Source organism: Artibeus jamaicensis, unplaced genomic scaffold (genome assembly GCF_021234435.1).
Source record: "Artibeus jamaicensis isolate MK-2021 breed Jamaican fruit bat unplaced genomic scaffold, CSHL_Jam_final contig_2170, whole genome shotgun sequence".
In the NCBI taxonomy this organism is placed as follows: Eukaryota; Metazoa; Chordata; class Mammalia; order Chiroptera; family Phyllostomidae; genus Artibeus; species Artibeus jamaicensis.
Genome location: NW_026521445.1, coordinates 1,213,420 through 1,230,746, shown reverse-complemented (window position 1 = coordinate 1,230,746; position 17,327 = coordinate 1,213,420). Strand labels below are relative to the sequence as shown.

The 17,327-nt window shown below is 37.3% G+C and overlaps 1 protein-coding gene and 1 pseudogene across 4 annotated transcripts in view; both read right to left on the bottom strand.

Annotated features, from left to right (window-relative positions):
* Positions 1–3,180: 3,180 nt before the first annotated feature.
* Positions 3,181–3,301, bottom strand: LOC119049723 (uncharacterized; annotated as a pseudogene).
* A 6,555-nt stretch (positions 3,302–9,856) lies between these two features.
* The window catches only part of ODR4 (odr-4 GPCR localization factor homolog), a 31,213-nt gene continuing 23,742 nt past the window's right edge, over positions 9,857–17,327 (bottom strand). For 3 of the 4 annotated variants that reach the window (XM_053658493.1, XM_053658498.1, XM_053658494.1), the window contains exons 13-14: positions 11,379–11,489; positions 9,857–10,196 (exon numbers count right to left, since the gene is read on the bottom strand). In XM_053658493.1, the coding sequence (XP_053514468.1) occupies positions 10,129–10,196; positions 11,379–11,489 (179 nt within the window). In that variant the 3' untranslated portion in view covers positions 9,857–10,128. Of the gene's footprint in view, positions 10,197–11,378; positions 11,490–17,327 lie in introns of those variants that run through there. The other variant, XR_008390295.1, reaches the window with a different exon arrangement.

Genomic DNA, 17,327 nt, shown 5'->3' with positions numbered 1-17,327 from the left:
GAAACTAACCCCTCCCACTTCCCTAGGAATATTACAATCATGTTTTTTTACTTCTTATGCAGTCATCCCTCATGTTCTACATGCTCAATTAATCACTCCTTTTCATCAATGTTTTTCATATATATATATATATATATATATATATATATGCACACCTCACTGGCTACTAGGTTTAGCAAGCCACTTTCCTGAATCTTAGCCTCTGTATGAAAAGGACACAGTAAAAACAAAAATACATTGTAACTAGTAAAGCACTATACTACCTAATGAGTTGGCTTAATATTGTTAAAATTTGTTCCAACCTAAAAATCAAAGGACTTAAGCAACTTCCCAAGGTTTTGTTATTTCTTCATTGAAAAGTCTAGGGTATGATTACTCAATCCTCTGTTATTCTTGGCCATCATTCCATTTATTATTAAAATCTAAAAAAATATTTTCAATAGTGCCAACCCGAAAGCGTAGGAATATTTATAAAGCCTTGCTACTTTTGTTTACATATAGATATTACAGTCTAGCATCTTAGCTTACTGACATTCAGAAGTTTAATCATGAGGACAAGCATCTGGTGTGTATCTACAGCTAAATTGGATTTGACTAAAATAGAATGTGAGAGCTGATTAAACCACCTTCATCCCCATCATTAAGGTCCCCTTCACAATTCTGTAAACAAAGGTCTCCTTAAGAAACTAAACAAATAGAGTGAAAGATCTCTTCCTAAAAGATATCTTTTTAACTTAACATATACAGGGCTCGTGTAGGGTCAGAATTTCAGGCGTTTCACAGTGCAGTATGAAGTCTAGCTTTATTGGATGGTGCTAATTTGAACTCCTTAACAAATCTTTGCCCTGCTTACAACACTCACGTTGTAAAAATCCAACAAGGAAGGGTCTGTGGAAACACTTCAGAAATGGCAAAAGTAGAAACAAACATTTCACTTCTAACTTCACTTTTATCTCTTGTCCTTAATCAGTAGATCAAAACTTATTAAAATATTGATTTACCTTATAATAGGCTATAGGTTATGAATTGTGTGAGAACTCATTGACTTCCTTTAGTGAATATTTATGAAAATACTTGCCATTTTCAAAATAATACTTATTAAGGTCAGAAATATAGAACAAGTTACTAGGTGGTTATTGTACTTTGGCTAATTTATATTTAGACAAGTCATTTAAATGAGGGACAACAAACACAGTAAGCATTTTAATAGAATCTGTTTATTCCCAACTACTTTGGTAATATAGTTATGAACCTATTGAACTTTGAGCATTATAAGAATAGGTGAAAGGAAAGGACATTTCATATATCTGCAGAAATATCACAACAGAAATGAGGTAGACAGAGGCAAACTGGTAAGGGTCATGGGTGGAGTATATTTTTAAGGTAATAGTAGTAATTATTTCTCTATGGAACTTAATTGTCTTTCCCTTCCCCTGTATTTTAATCCTTTTAAAAACGTGACATGCCCTGAAGAATATACATGTAGTAAGTCTCCAGTGATGAATGCCATCAGTCTTTTCCTCCTTATATGGATGCGTTCCCACTTCCCCCTTGAGAAATGGCCTTTTTCCCCTCTCCCCTGGAAACTAGCTAGGCCCACTTTGTTTTGACCAATCGAATCCATAGAAACGACATTCTGGGACAACTGAGTCCCAGAAGTGGAAGTTGTTAACTTTCACCAATTCCTGGGGCTCCTCCTTTAGGAATTCAATGCCATGCTGTGAGAATCCTAACTCCTGTGCTAACCAAAATGGAATTGGTACCTAGAAATAGGGTCTAAGGGGCCAAAACCGAAACACATAGCCTTAACTTAGGAACTGAGCAAACGATGAAGGCTTTAGGGCCTTCAGGAAACAGGGTGGCTAAAGAACAAGGAGGAGATTGCTATGTAAAGGCAACCCTAGTTACAAAAGGCAACACTTTCCCCTTTCTATGAAAGACAGAACTAATAAACTTACGGAAATCACTAATGGGAAAATAATTATCTACTAAACTTATGGAGCTGACCATGACTACCAGGCAGAATGTTGAAAATGCCAGCTGAATTCTACTAGCTGGCTAAGCTATGAGAAGCAGATGAACTAAGGAAGAAAGTGTTCAATTTTGGAGCAAACTTTATAGGAAATATAAAGAACCCAGAACACTTTTTCCAGCCAGGAAGAGATTCTCAAGGAGGAAATGATCTCTGGACAAAGATCAAATCCAGGGAATTACCAGTGAAACATAGCATGAGGGTAGCTTAGGAGGCAGGGTTATAGCTATCATACTCTTTAAGACTGCAGAAATATTTAAATCAGTGCCTGAACGACCTCTTAACTAAAGAAAAAGACTTCTGAGAATCTTCCGAACTCGCACTGTAGTCTACTTAGCTAGACGATGGATTCCTAAGATTCTTACGAGGATTGCTCTTTATCACCCTCTCAGCTCAAAGTACAGAGAGGCCTTTCTTGAACAGATCTGTGGGTGTGGCTTCTGTTTAAGAGAGCACTTTATCATTTGAGTTATAGGAAAGATAAAGTATCTTTAAAAGAATCCCATAAATTTAGTCTAAAAGGGAGAAAAGGTTCAAAATAAAAAGGCATTTCTGGGCCTTCAACCTTCAAAATTAGGAAGCAGCGAAACTACTTAGTTTCAAGCATAAGCCATTTCTCATGAATAAGAATGACTCAGAATAGAGTCAGTATTTCCTAGCGAAGACCCTAGAGTTGAGAACCACTCTCAGGGAAAATTAGGCACCAATCAACATACATTCTTTGCTTCTAGAATCACAATGAATTAGAGACATGTACCCAACTGGAATTCAGAACTGCTATAGACAATTCATGGCGTTGTGCCTCTCATTTTCCTTCTTTTCAAATAAGAGTGTCTATTGCCTATCTTGTCATTCTATACTAAATGAGTAGGGGGAAGAATTTTTTGAAGTTCATGTATCCTCAGTCTGAGAGTAACTGCAGTAAAGATGGATTATATGTACCTGAAACTGATTTAGATGATGAAATTACAGGCTTTGAACCTGAATCAGTTACATTGAGATGCAATTCTAATGTGTTTTAGGAGGTGGTGAGTGCATTTTCCACATGTCAGGAGTGTAAATTGTTATGCCCAGAGTATATTAACTAATCTCTAAATATGGCTGCCATTAAGGCCTTTTCTTCTTTTCTTTTCTTTCTTTTCTTTTAACACTGTACTAGGATAGAATGGACCAACCACCTAAGCAGCTTCTGAGGCCAATACGTTTCTATCACCACAATTACTTCAGCAAACCTGGTTCCCTCAAGCTCTTTTCTTCTTGTATCTGCAGGCCCATTGAGAAGTAAAGTTTCTTTTTCCCCTTCCTCTTTAATCTACACTGGTCCTGTAGGCTACTTTGACCAATGCAATGCAGACTATAGAGGAAATGATGTTCTGAGACTTCCAGGCCAGGTCCTGAAAGAAGATGCAGTTTCTGTTTCTCTTCATGGAATGCTCATATTTGGGATGCTACTTCTTGGACCCAGGCATCATGACAGGAAGAACCCCAAGCCACATGGAGAAGAACTGCGGTGTGAGGTGTGAGCTGAGGTCCCAGCCGACAGCCAGCATCGACTGCCAGCCATGTAAATAAGCTCTCTTGGATGTTTCACACGCAATCAAGCTCCCAGAAAAATTGTAGTTCTAGCCAACATCATGTAGCACAGAACTACCCAACTGATCCCTGTCTATTTAGAATTGTGAGGAAAAAAGACATGGTTGCTGTCTCAAGCCAATTAAGTTTGGGAATGGTTTGGTGGTAATAAACAACCAAAATAATACACACATTAATGCCATTAAGTAATCCATATTTAGCATAGTCTAAATGTGCTTGTTTTGAAGCTTTATAAAAATTGTACCACAGCACATGTAGGCTTCTAAGACTTGGTTTATCACTTTCTCGTGTAATTCTCCCTCCTAAATAAAATTACAAAATCCATATATTTTAAAACAATTGCTAAGCTTATTGAATGCTTACTGCATACCAGGCACTGTTCCATGTTTTTTATTTATGCAAAGTAATTTAATGCACAACTCTACAAGATAGATACTATTACCTCCATTTTACAGATGAGAAAGAGGCACAGAGTGGTTAAGTAATTTGCCCAGGACACACAGCCTGTAAACATTAGACGTTAAATACAAAACCTACAATTTATTTTTATTCTTGTCAGTGGATACTTGGTTGGTTACCAACTGGGCTGACTTGAACATCCTCACGTGTACTCCTGTGCACAAATGCAAGAATTTTTCTATGGTACATAATGTCGAATAGCCAGATATTAGAGGATGTGAATGCTTAACCTTACAAGATGATGCCATGTTGCTTTCCAATGTATCAGTTTAAAACTCCATCTGCAGATGTCTTCTTGATGCACATCTTCATCATTGATAATACAATTTTTCAACTCATTGGATATAAAATGGTATTCATCGTGGTCCCAGTCACTCATGAGAGTGAACATCTTTTCCTGTCTAATCATATACTCTTTAGAAGTACCTGGTTTCTCTTTTGTTGCTCTTTTTTTTTTAAAAAAAGATTTTATTTTTAGAGAGAGGGGAAGGGAGAAAGAGAAACATCAATGTGTGGTTGCCTCTCAGGAGCCCCCACTGGGCATCTGGCCCACAACCCAGGCATGTGCCATGACTGAGGATTGAACCAACCCCCTGGTTTGTAGGCCAGCAATCTCCTGAACGACACCAGCCAGGGCTGTTTTTTGCTCCTTTTATACAGGACAATGATGAGTAGAAGGGGCAGTAACAGGCATTTTCATGTTCCTGATTTTTAATATATATAACTTAATCATTATACATTTTCTTTTCATACATGATGTTGAATAACTTTAATAGTATTTTGACTTTCATATCTATACTTGCAAATGCTGTTAGTCTGTACTTTTCTCCCACTGAATTGAATGTGTCTGATTCTAGTACAATAAGTTATACTGGTCTCACAAAATGAGCTTACCTATTCTTTGGAAGAGTTTGTATAAAATGTTGAAATAATACGGTCCTTGAAAGAGGAGTAAAACATCTGTAAATGGAAGCTATTCTCTTTGTCAAAAAACTCTAAACTATTATTTACTATTCAAACTATTAAGTCTATCTAGCTGGTAACCTCTTCTTGAGTCAATTTAAGAAAACTGCATTTTTCGAGACCATTGTCTAGATTAAGATGTTTCTGGTAGTCTCTTACTCTTGTTATCTTTACTATATGTATAGGTTAGAACTTGAGTCCTGCTTAATTCTTATTCAAATGATGTCAATTTGATCACGGAACAACTTTGGCACTGTGTTTTTTTTAAATTTTTTTAAATTTATTTTTTTATTGATTATGCCATTACAGTTGTTCTATTCCCCCCTTCATTCCCCTCCACCCTACCCCCCATCCCCACCATTACCCCCCCTTTAGTTTATGACCATGTGCCTCAAGTTCTTTAGATTCTATATTTCCCATACTATTCTTGCCCCCCATCAATTTTCTATCTACTGTCTATGCTACTTATTTTCTGTACCTTCTCTCCCCTTCTCCTCCTCCCCCTCCCCTATTGCTAACCCTCCTTGAGATCTTCATTTCTATGTTTCCACTCCTGATCTAGCTGTCCTTTTAGTTTGCTTTTGTTTTAGGTGTGGTTGTTAATAACTGTGAGTTTGCTGTCCTTTCACTGTTCATGTTTTTTTAACTTCTTTTTCTTAGATAAGTTCCTTTAACATTTCATATAATAAGGGCTTGGTGATGATGAACTCCTTGAATTTGATCTTATCTGAGAAGCACTTTATCTGTCTTTCCATTCTAAATGAAAGTTTTGCTGGATAGAGCAATCTTGGTTGTAGGTCTTTGGATTTCATGACTTGGAATAATTCTTTCCAGCCCCTTCTTGCCTGTAAGGTCTCTTTTGAGAAATCAGCTGACAGTCTGATAGGAACTCCTTTGTAGGTGACTGTCCCCTTAGCTCTTACTGCTTCTAGGATTCTCTCCTTCATTTTAATCTTGGCTAATATAATTATGATGTGCCTTGGTGTGTCCCTTCTTGGGTCCAACTTCTTTGGGACTCTCTGAGCTTCCTGGATTTCCTGGAAGTCTATTTCCTTTGCCAGATTGGGGAAATTCTCCTTATTATTTGTTCAAATAAGTTTTCCACTGGTGGCTGTTCCTTTACCTTTTCTGATACCCCTATAATTCAGATGTTGGAGCGTTTAAAGATGTCCTGGAGGATCCTAACACTCTCCTCATTTTTTTGAATTCTTGCTTCTTCACTCTTTTCTGTTTGGCCATTATTTGCTTTCTTCTGGTCCACTCCATTGATTTGAATCCCAGTTTTCTTTTCATCACTATTGGTTTCCTGTGCAATTCCATTCATTTCAATTAGTTTCACCTTCATATGTTTGTCTAATTTGTGGCTATAATCAACCAGTTCTGTGAGGATCCTGATCACCAGTGTTTTAAACTGTGCATCTGAGAGTTTTGCTATTTCTTCATCGCTTAGATTTATAGGTTCTGGGGCTTTGAGATCTTCTTGAGCCATTTTTGGTCTGTTCTCGCCCGTTAAGTATGAGTAGCGGAGCCGTGGACTCTCAGGTCGCTGGGTTGTGTCACTATATGTGGGTGCGTGGTCAGAGCGGGGAAATGGCAACCCCCTCTACTATTTCTTGCCGCTGGGTGAGGAGCAGAGCCTTAGGTGGTTCACCAGGGCGGGGCCACTCAGAGTCGCTGGGTTATGACACTGCATGTGGAGGCGGGGTCTGAGCAGGGAAATGGCAGTGCCCTCTGCTGCCCCTCACCAACCACAGTCAACCCGCAGCCCTGCTCCCTTGCTGTTTCCCCGCGGTCGCTCGCTGAGTCGCTTATTAGGTCCAACCCTGCACCTGGGTTCCACGCGCCCGAGTCCGTCTGACCGAGTTTTTCTGTGCAACCCCGCTCCAACAGCTGCCCCTCTTACAGGTCAGGCTGAAGAATTTGTTGTTATCAGACTTCCGAAAAGTTCAATTTTCTGTGTTCTGGCTGTGTTTTCTGTTGCTAATATTTAGTTGTCTCTAAACTTGGTTGTGAGAGAAAGCACGGCTTCTCCACCTATGCCTCCATCTTGGCGGAATGGCACTGTGTTTTCTAATTCACTCATGTCTTCCATTGCCTACATCTCCATGTTTCTACATTGCTTGTTCTATCATTCTTTTCCTAAGTTACACACTTAGCCTTTTTCCTTAATTTAAGCAAATAAAATCACGTCCCCAACGTGCTGTTTCTGCTTCACAATCCAATTTTCCAAATGTAGCACTTATAATTTAGATTCTAAGTATGTTTTCTTCTTTAATCTATGAAGATTTATTAAACTTGTAAGTATACAATTTTAAAAAGTTAACCTTTATTACTGACCTCTAACTTATTTCTGATTATCCCTTTAACATTAACTTTTTGAAATTTACTCTGCCTGGTAACGACCTGGTCATTTTTGCTAATATACAATGGTTAAGAAGAATATTCTCTAACGTTGAGTATTCTAAATATGTTCATTGAATCAATAGTTATTCAAATCAGTATTCACTCATTTTTAGTCTGCATGATTTATCAGTAATTGAGAGCTGTTGATTTAGCCCTGTAGTTCATACATTTTGAGATCATTTTATAAAGAATTTGCAAATTTATCCAGCAAAAAGGAAAAAGGGCTCATAGACATAGACAACAGGGTAGTGATTGTGGGCTTGGGGAGAGGAGTAGAAGGGGTTAAATGGTAATGGAAAAATGCAAAAAAAAATCCAAATATAAAATTGTTCTTTCTAATGAATTGATCCTTTTACCATTATTTAGTAGCTTTTTCCACCTTTAACACTTCATAAAGTCTAATATTGATTTAACATCACTGAAGTTACAAACATTTTCTTTTGCTACTTGCCTGATTTTTTTAATTCACCCTATAAAAATCAATATGGTGGTTAATTTAGTCTATTCATATTTACTTTAATTGACTTCTATTATGTTTCTAATTTTGCCCCTCCTCCCACTCAGTTTCTCCTCTTTTTCTGGACTGAGTTATTGACTTCCTATTTCATATTTTAAACTTCTTTTCCTCCAGAATGATTCATTCTGTATCTATTCTTTAGCAGTTACTCTTGAAATCTGACTATACACTTTAAACATATAAATAGTATCTTACCCACTTTCTGAATAATAAAAGCACCCCAGAATACTTTAATCACCCTCCTCTCATCTTATAAACTATTGTCCATTTTTCAATTATATCCTATTTTAAAAGTACACATAAACGTTGCATAAAATGTTTATTTGGTTTTATATTTGTTTACAACTTTACTTCTTATAAACACTTTACAATTGTTTTCCATGAATACTTGATTTACATGTTTCTCATTTTATTTGCTCACTAGTTCTTCCATTTCAGATCATCCTTTTGCAGTCTCTTAATGAAGGTCTGTTGATGGTAAAATCTGTTTTTCATCTGAGCATGCCTTTATTTCAGTCTTGCTTGGTATAAATTCTAAGTTGATAATTAGGTTTTCTCATAATTTTGAAAGCATCAAATTACCATCCTTTGGGTACACCGTTGCCAGTAAGAAGCCTACTCAGTATTTGCCTCACCTTCATTAATCTTTTTCCTCCTTTGATTACTTTAAAATCTTTGGTATCTTGCAATTACATGGCATTGGGTTTAAGTATGAATTTTATCTATATATGCTTGGGGTATATTGTGCTTCCTGAATTCATGTTTTTCCAACAAATGTGGAAAATTGTTATCCCTTCAAATATTATCACTCTTCCATCCTCTCTATTCTCTCTCCCTGATGCTTCTGGTTTTTATAATTTTCCCTCTATAACTCTTAGAATTTGTAACTTCTAGCTCATTTCTCCTTGCTGCAAACTGAGTCATTTCTTTAGCTTTAGCTTCCAGTTTATTCATTCTTTTCAGCTGAGTCTAATATGATGTTCAACATGTCTAAGGTTTTTTAAAATTTCAAGTAACATTTCTCTTTCTAGCAGTTCCATCTGTTTCATGTTGCATATCTGCCAGTGGTTCCATCCTTCATGTATATTGGTGATGAGACCTTAAAAAATTTAATCCACAGCTGGTTCTTTCTCATGCTAGCTACTTTCCTCTTGTGCCTGGCAATCTCTAGTCATGAAATAACATTGCTTATCTTACTCTGTGAGAGTCCTGGGCCTGTATCCTGCTTCTGCCAGGGGTCAGAGGGCACTACGAACTGAGGGCACCTCAACTGTCCTGGCTGGGGAAGCCTCTCTGAATCGGACTCATCTCCTGGTCTCTGGCCCGAGGTAACCCACACAAAGCAGTGCTGCACTTGGCCTCTGCTCCCAGCAACCACAGGCCACCTGTACACGCAATGCAGCGCACACGGTTCCCGACTCCAAATGCATTTGTTTTGTAGGGAAAGGAAAACAAAGGTATGGTTCTTGGAGATTTCCCCTACTTTCTCTGAGCCCATGAATGCATTTAAAGGTAAACTTTTATTTAGGATCTAGGTGTTTTACAAGACCTAGTCTGAAGTACTGCTGGAAGAAGAAGTCTTATTTAACATACTAAAACAACTATGATACACAAATGTGAGAAAGTGCATCATTTATGACACGCCTTACCGATTCAAACCTGGAAAGGCTTCCTACCTCTTGATCAGAGCTGGATCAGTACTTTGGAACTGAGTATACAGGTGCTACAGTACGAACTTGCCCTACAGGTTGTTACCCCACTTTGAGGAAATTACTCCTGTTGTTCTAACACTAAGATGCTCAGCCAACCCTGACTATTCACATTGTCAATGTCCTGATGAGCATGTGGTCCACATCAAGAGGTCTAAAATCTGTGAAAATAAAGGACTGTTTTGAACATTAAAAAAATAGGTATAATGACTTGTTACATGCAGCTTCCATCTAGATAAATAACTTTATTTTTGGAAGCCTGAGCAGATAGAAGCAGGGCTAAACAAGGCAGCTGGTGATTTCACATTATGTTAGAAACACACCTAAGAGGCATTTGGCAACAGATCTGGCTGCTACTCTTAAATGCAGATGGCTTGGTGGCATATTTATTATTCATAATTGCTGGACAGTGTTCTCCGGATGATCAGAAAGGTCTTTGTGCTTTATCCTGATTAATCACTGAAGTAATGAAAGGAGATACCAGCAGCGAGGATTCCCACTGCAAAAGCTGCAATCACACCTAAAAGTAAAGAAACACAAAACAAGTGGAAACGGAATGAGCAAAACAAAGGCTTAATGGCCATTAGCCTCTGACATATAGGTACTGACGGACCGAAACAACAACACAGCCACGCAAACACAAACACAAACGCAAATGCAAATGCAAATGCACACATGGGCATGTCCTAAAATCTGACAAAGTCTTAAAGGAAAATATAGCAATAAGCTGAAAAAGTCTGATTGCAAATGTCAGACTGGTAATCATGTATTTCCACATCGTAACAGAACCTCCAACCACAAACTCAGTGTCTTTGTCACACATGTGCACACTCACATACATGTAAGGGAAAAACTGACACGCACTGCAGAGGGTGCTATAAATTTATACTGACATTCAGCTGTCTCCTGCTACTGGGCCTAAACCAAACAAGACAGCTCCAATGTGTAGGGGCCCTCGGTCATTTCACTGCAAAGTCATTCGTGCAGCTACTGAAAACTGCAGAAGCCAGATTCCACCATTCTAAGAATTAATAACTCTATGTTGGTAATTCATTTTTACCCCGATTATTGTTGAGTTACAACAGAATGGACCAGAGTATCCCAAACACACACATGCACATACACACACGTACAAAGGATTCACCTCATTAACAGGTTTATCTGGTAAGTGACAAGAAAAACAACTAAAACTGGCTCTCAGTCAAAAATCCAAATACTTATAAAGCATGTCTCAAAATGGCATTCCACGAAACGATAGCTACATGTTCTTCGATCAGTGAGTTTGAAACTCTGAAAGTGACTGCCACATTATCTTGGAGCCTTTGAAACACTGAGGAGAAGTACAAATTTCCACACTGGAATTTGACTTTTTTTCATAGTATACACATCAAAATCTGCCATAGCAATCCTGGGAACACCAGTTTGGGAAACACTGTTCCTACTGTACTAATGAATTCCCAACACTCAACATGCTTTTCTTCTAAAAACACAAAAAATTAGTAGGAAGTGTCATTTTTGCAGGCACTGGGGCTAATGTATTACTTATAATGTTTCTGTCTCCGGGGCCTAGCGCTTTCCTCAACACTCAGTAAATACTGGCTTAATCTAGCACTTTTCAGTAAAATAAAATACAGTAATTTTAAAGTAACAAGGAAGCTCAAATGCAAAATACCATTTTCAAGTTATAAAAGAAATAAAATACCTATATTCTGATGAATTTTCACCACTATTGCAGTTTTAATTGGTTCTTTTGGTTGTTCATCATCCGTGTTGTCCGATGAAGCTTCGGTATTCATAGAGGAACTTATACAAGCTGCAAAAGGACAATAATGATTCTTGCTGTGGTTTTGGCAATTAACAATTTCAAGTAATTAGGTATTCATAATAAAGACAGGGTCAGCAACCTGCAGGCCTCGGGCCCGCCCTGGAGCCCATTGGGCAGACTTTCTGTGCTCCATGAAGGCTAAAATACTAACTAGTTGGCCCTATACAGAAATATTTTCTGAATCTTCATCTAACATGATATTTGAAATATACAAGCAAAATATGATCATAAATTTGGACTTAAAACGACTCAGTGCTAAGCAAGGGAAGCGCGTTATCTCATTTTACCGATGGAACATGACACCTGAGAAGTTAGTGCAGATATGAGGGTTGTGGGCAGCAGACTGCAGATTCAGGTCCGGGTTTTCTTTCTTCTTGATTATGCTGACGATTTCTGTAGGTCTGTGTGGCTGAATTTATTTAACACTGACTAAAAGTATTGGAACTGAACACATGCTTAGAGATCACAGGGACCACAGGGTTTCATTTCCCCCCAGTAGTGAGGAGCCTGACAAGAACCAGCCCCCACAACAGGTGAAAGGGGAAGGGGAAGGGGAATCACTCAGGTCGGAGAACAGGGGGAGGCCCCTTCTTCCTCTCTGAGGTGGCAACGGACTACTGCTCTCTAGAACTCTAGGGAACTGTGTGTGAAGGTGACTACTTCGTGTCGATCCCTTCAGAAGAGAGCCACAGTCAGAGACAGTAAACACTGCTGCTTAAATTCAAAGTAAAATGGCCTACTGTGTGGCCTGCAAATGTCCTTACGGACACGTGTGCACCCCAATGTACTAGCACACGCTCACATGGGTGACGCATTAACTTACTGAAATGGGAATCTGTGGTTCCTAAATCCTTATATCAGGTTACCAGTGAACAAAAACACTGACTAAAGCGTGAGTTACACCTATTTGCCAAAGACGTTTTTCACTTGAATGCTTGTATACAAAGAGCACAAAAATGGTTTTGTCATTGTATGTTATACATTTAATGTTGAATTGTTATATGTAAAGATCATGCTCTGGTAGGTCAAGTCCTCTGCACAAATAATTTATTCATTTTAAAAAAGACATTCTACTGCTCTGTTACTTCCATTTTTTAATCTGTCAAAATCCTGTGGTTTAATACAAATGCAAGATGATTTTACTGAAGCAGAGCATTTTTCAAGAATGAATTAGGCCTTGTCTTATCACGACAATTTATTTCTGTTTACTTTTGGTGGAAATTGTAGGATTTTAATTTTAATTTCACACATGACGTTATTTTTACCAAAACTTTAATATGTTATCTGAAAATCAAATGCAAATGACATCTGATGCAATAAGAAATTAACTATTTCTTGCAATAGATCTTAACTATTCCTTTAAACTGGTAATTTAACTTCCGACAAATCCCAAAATAATCAGTAAGAAAACAAGTTTCTCAAGCAATTCAAAGGGCCATCATGAGTACATGCTACGCTGTCAGTGTGTTTCATTTTATTCCAAGCGTTGATAGGTGGACAGGGCTATTTGGAAGTTTAAAATGATAGGTCAGGACTTGAACTCCGTTGGTTAGCTGTCTTCCTCATCTTCGAATCCTAAGTTAATGAGGTTTCACTATAGTCAGTGATCTAGCTATAAAAATACATCCTCAGTATTACTTTTTCTTTATAATTATATTATCAGTGTTTCATCAAACAGGAGAAATTAGTTTCAGTTCAGATATCAAGGCCGAAATGGCAAAATGAGTTTCATCAGATTTTAAAGGCGTGTCTCCAAAATTTTAGCTGATGCTGTGGATGTAGCACATCTGCACGGTTAATGTCTCCTAGGAGACGACTCATGCACCTAAGAAATTTTAAAGCCGTAGTTGTCCCTCACCTTGTGAGTCACTTTGACAAACAAATTGTTTTCATCCCTTAAGTCATTTAAAAGCGTGTTATTTTAAGATACCTGGCAAAATATGTATTTTAAACATAGCAACTACTTGGCAACTATATTACAGAAGTTATCAAATAATAATCAAGCAAATAATAACGCTGAATACTTAGAAAATAAAGCATATCCTTAAAAATTTAATGCTGACTATATAGTAATTCAATTTTTAAATTTAAATATTTGAACTCCAATTTTTCCGGTTTATTTAATACGAAAAGACTAATTTCACATATTTACAAAAGTCTATGTATACTATAAAATATCACTTTCGTGGTGTAATATTCATGTTTTTCATTACAATTCAGGAGTCATTACTTTAAAGCCAACAATGCTAGTCGATATCACACTGCATTCGTGTATCTTTTTCTGTTTCGAAAGTACCTTCCCTGACAATTTTACTGAACTCTCCCATCAACCGCAGGAGAATCTGGGGCTCAGAAGGAACCTGTTTAAGGTCATACAGCTGTAAGTGGCAGGCCTGGATGCAGCTAAAATACTGTCTTCGTAAAATTAAGCATCTACTATTTTTGAGTAAATTAATAAATGAACAAATGAGCTCATGAGCAAGTCAATCAGATTCTAAACTAATAGGATGTTTATGTAAAAGCAGTTAATTTTTCTATAAAAATGTCTGTTTTCACCTTATCCTATAATTTGGGAACATGTCACTTCATTATTAAAACTATAGTAATGACTAAATCATTTCTCCAAATTTAACAAATATTTGATAAAGCACAACTAACATAATTCTAGAAAAGTCACGTTCTTGGCCATAATACAACTGATGCCACTGTTCGCTCCCGAAAAGGCCTAGGATTACTTTTACTGTATTCATCCTTCAGAATGAACTCAGATGTCACGCTCTGAGGAGTGTCCTTGAATTCCTCATAAATATACCACCTGTGCTGAGTGTCCTGATAACTCTCTGTTCCTCTACTATGGAACCGGTCATCTTGTTTTGGAACAGCCCATTTCTCTGCATTTCCCACAATACCATGAGAGTCAGAACTATACACCTGATCCCTAATGCCTAATAGGCAATCAACAAATAGTAATCGATCACTCAGCAGAGATACATTAAGTTTCATAAACAGAATCCTAAAAGAATCATACCTATTTTACTGAAGTAACATCTTCAAGAACACATTATATGACACTAGAAAAATATATAATGTGGTCTAGAAACTATGAGTTGATATGGTGTGTACAGGGTGGGGGCAAAAGCAGATTCACAGTTGCTTGAATGGAAAATAATAAACAACACAAGAATAAACTCTGCGTTTCACATACTCTTGACCCCACCATGTAATGTATGTAAGTGCACACACCTAAACTTGCCAAAATGCTGTTTTGTTTCCTTTGTCCTTATAATATTAAACTCTTCCTACTCAGATAATGCATCTCTATAAACAAAACACTGCCAAAATAAACAAAAATAGACAGGAAATAATTTTAAAATACAGTGCAAAACATACAACAAAGTGCTAATGTTAAAAGCTTATAAAAGTAAAAAACTACAGAAAAGATAAATGGGTTAATATTTACGACATTTAAGATTTTAAAAATTTAGTCTAAAATACTTTATAACTACTAGTAAATGCTAATATTTAATAAGGCAATGGTAAAGCTTCATGAAGAAAAGCTGAGGAACAGGACATTTACTATATATAAATAATAAGAATCATTCATCAGGAAATAGCATTTAAATTTGATAATAGATGAGGAGTATATTATCTTAAGGCTAAAAACAAGTCTTTTAATTATTTGTAAAACTATTTCAAGGGATCTGAACAATCATTAAAACCATGCGACTTTTAATATACTTGGGATTATACTTTATATATTATAGTAGCATTATGTTACAATCAATTTATACAATACATGTGCTTTCTATTAAAATGAAATACAAAAGGAGAGGAGTAATAAAGCATTTACAAATGGAAAGAATTGACTAAAATTTAAAAATACTAATGTCGAAACTTTGCTATTATAGAATATAGGTTATTGCTGACCAAAAGTCAAAACATTTTTTTCTGATTAAATCATTAACTGAATCACTGGAGACCCTAAACTTCTGGCCATTAATCCTGACTACATTCTCGGTCACCATCAGGGACGCACCACGTGCCCTGCGTAGGTCATAACGCAAACGCACTCTCTCCTCCAGGTCAGACCGCGGTGTGGCGGGTAAAGAAATCTGCTCACTAGTTTGTATCTATCAACTGCCCTCAAGACAGCAGATGCTTCACAAATATTTGACAAATAGACATACTAAATGCTGTAAACCAGAACACATATTTCTGGGGCAATGCTTTAAATGTTCTTCACCCCTTAATAGGCTCTGAACTACTGAGCCACAGAGCTATGACTATCACGCTCTTTTAAAATCTTCCTCGTGTTCAGTGTAGTGCACTACACAAGCCTTAAAAACTTTGTGTGGCTAGGCACAAGCTTGTAACTTTTCCCACGTAAAACAAGTATCTCTCAGTCAGCTGGTAATGACATTTACGAATACCTATCGTGTTTTAGGCAGGGAGCTCAGGGAAATAAACATTGCAGGTGCTTGCTTTAAAAAATCTTATAGTCTTGTGAAAAATTATACTGACATAATCAAGGTGAAATTAAACCAGGATAAAGTAACATCATTTAAGTTTTAAAAAAATTTAAATATCAGAATTAAGAGGGCCAGGCTAAAATATGTATCTCAATCATAGACAGTAACAGTCTTCGAGTGTGTATTGGTAAGGTCCCACGGAAAGGTGGTAAAACAAAACAGAGAAAAACACAGATTCTAGAACCAAACTTAAGTTTAAGTTTAAGCTTTACCATTCACTAGCTTTGTAACCTGGCAAAGGTACCTGACCTTTCTGGGCCTCAAATCTCTCATTTTCAAATGCAGCTAATAATATCTACATCACAGGGCTGTTATAAGGAGTAAATGACTTTGTATTTGCAGTGTCTGGCACAAAGTAGCTTCTACACAGATAGCTAATATTGTTATTAGAGTATTAGGTTAAATTCAGGGTAACATACCTCAAGAATTGGCAGATCAGAGTATATTTAAAGAAGTAGTTTTCAATCTTTCTTAAGTCACCAACCCTTTGAAAACTATGTATCTCTTCCCCAGAAAAAACTATACAATTACTTTCCAGCGATTTGTGGATCTCCCTAAAACCGTCCATAACCCCAACGGTTCTGGACACCCCAGGTTAAAACTTCATAACCTAGAGGAGGGTAACCAGAGTGGTATGAAAAAAATGAGGTCTGGAAACTATAAGAAAGAGAACAGTTGAAGGGAGGTGGGAACACCTGGCTCTGAAACATTCGGAAGGTGACAGGTGCCCTGAAATTTAAAGCATGGTCCCCCAAGGGAAGTATTCGTGTTTTACTGCTCCAGATTCCTGAACAGAGTGTAAGTTGCAGGAAGGCAGACCGGCATTTAGAATAAGGAAGAATAGGCTGTACATGCCCATCTGCTAGGAATACAGATTTCAGTATGATTAAACCAGAGGATGGACTAGGTCAATGCTAATGATCACACACAAAATTCATTCAGATTATCAACACCAGGATGGGTCCAGAACTACTGGGAGGCATTAGTGGAAGAAGTAAACAAAACGAACAAAAATCCCTGCCCTCGTGATTCCAAGTTTGGTCTGCAGAGACGTCACAGTCGCTAACGTGGCAAAAGGTACTTTGAAAAGGAGTACTGGTGAAAACATTTTCACCAGTCTACTTTCAAAATCTTTACCGATTAGGCGATATGATGTAGCTCTTTAAAAATACTAGTTTTCAAAAAACTGAAACACAGCTGCTGCTTTTTTTCCCCTTTGAAACAAACTTACTATTCCACACCATGATTAATACCAACCTGGACCTATTAAAAAACCAGAGGGAGAAGAAAAACCCAA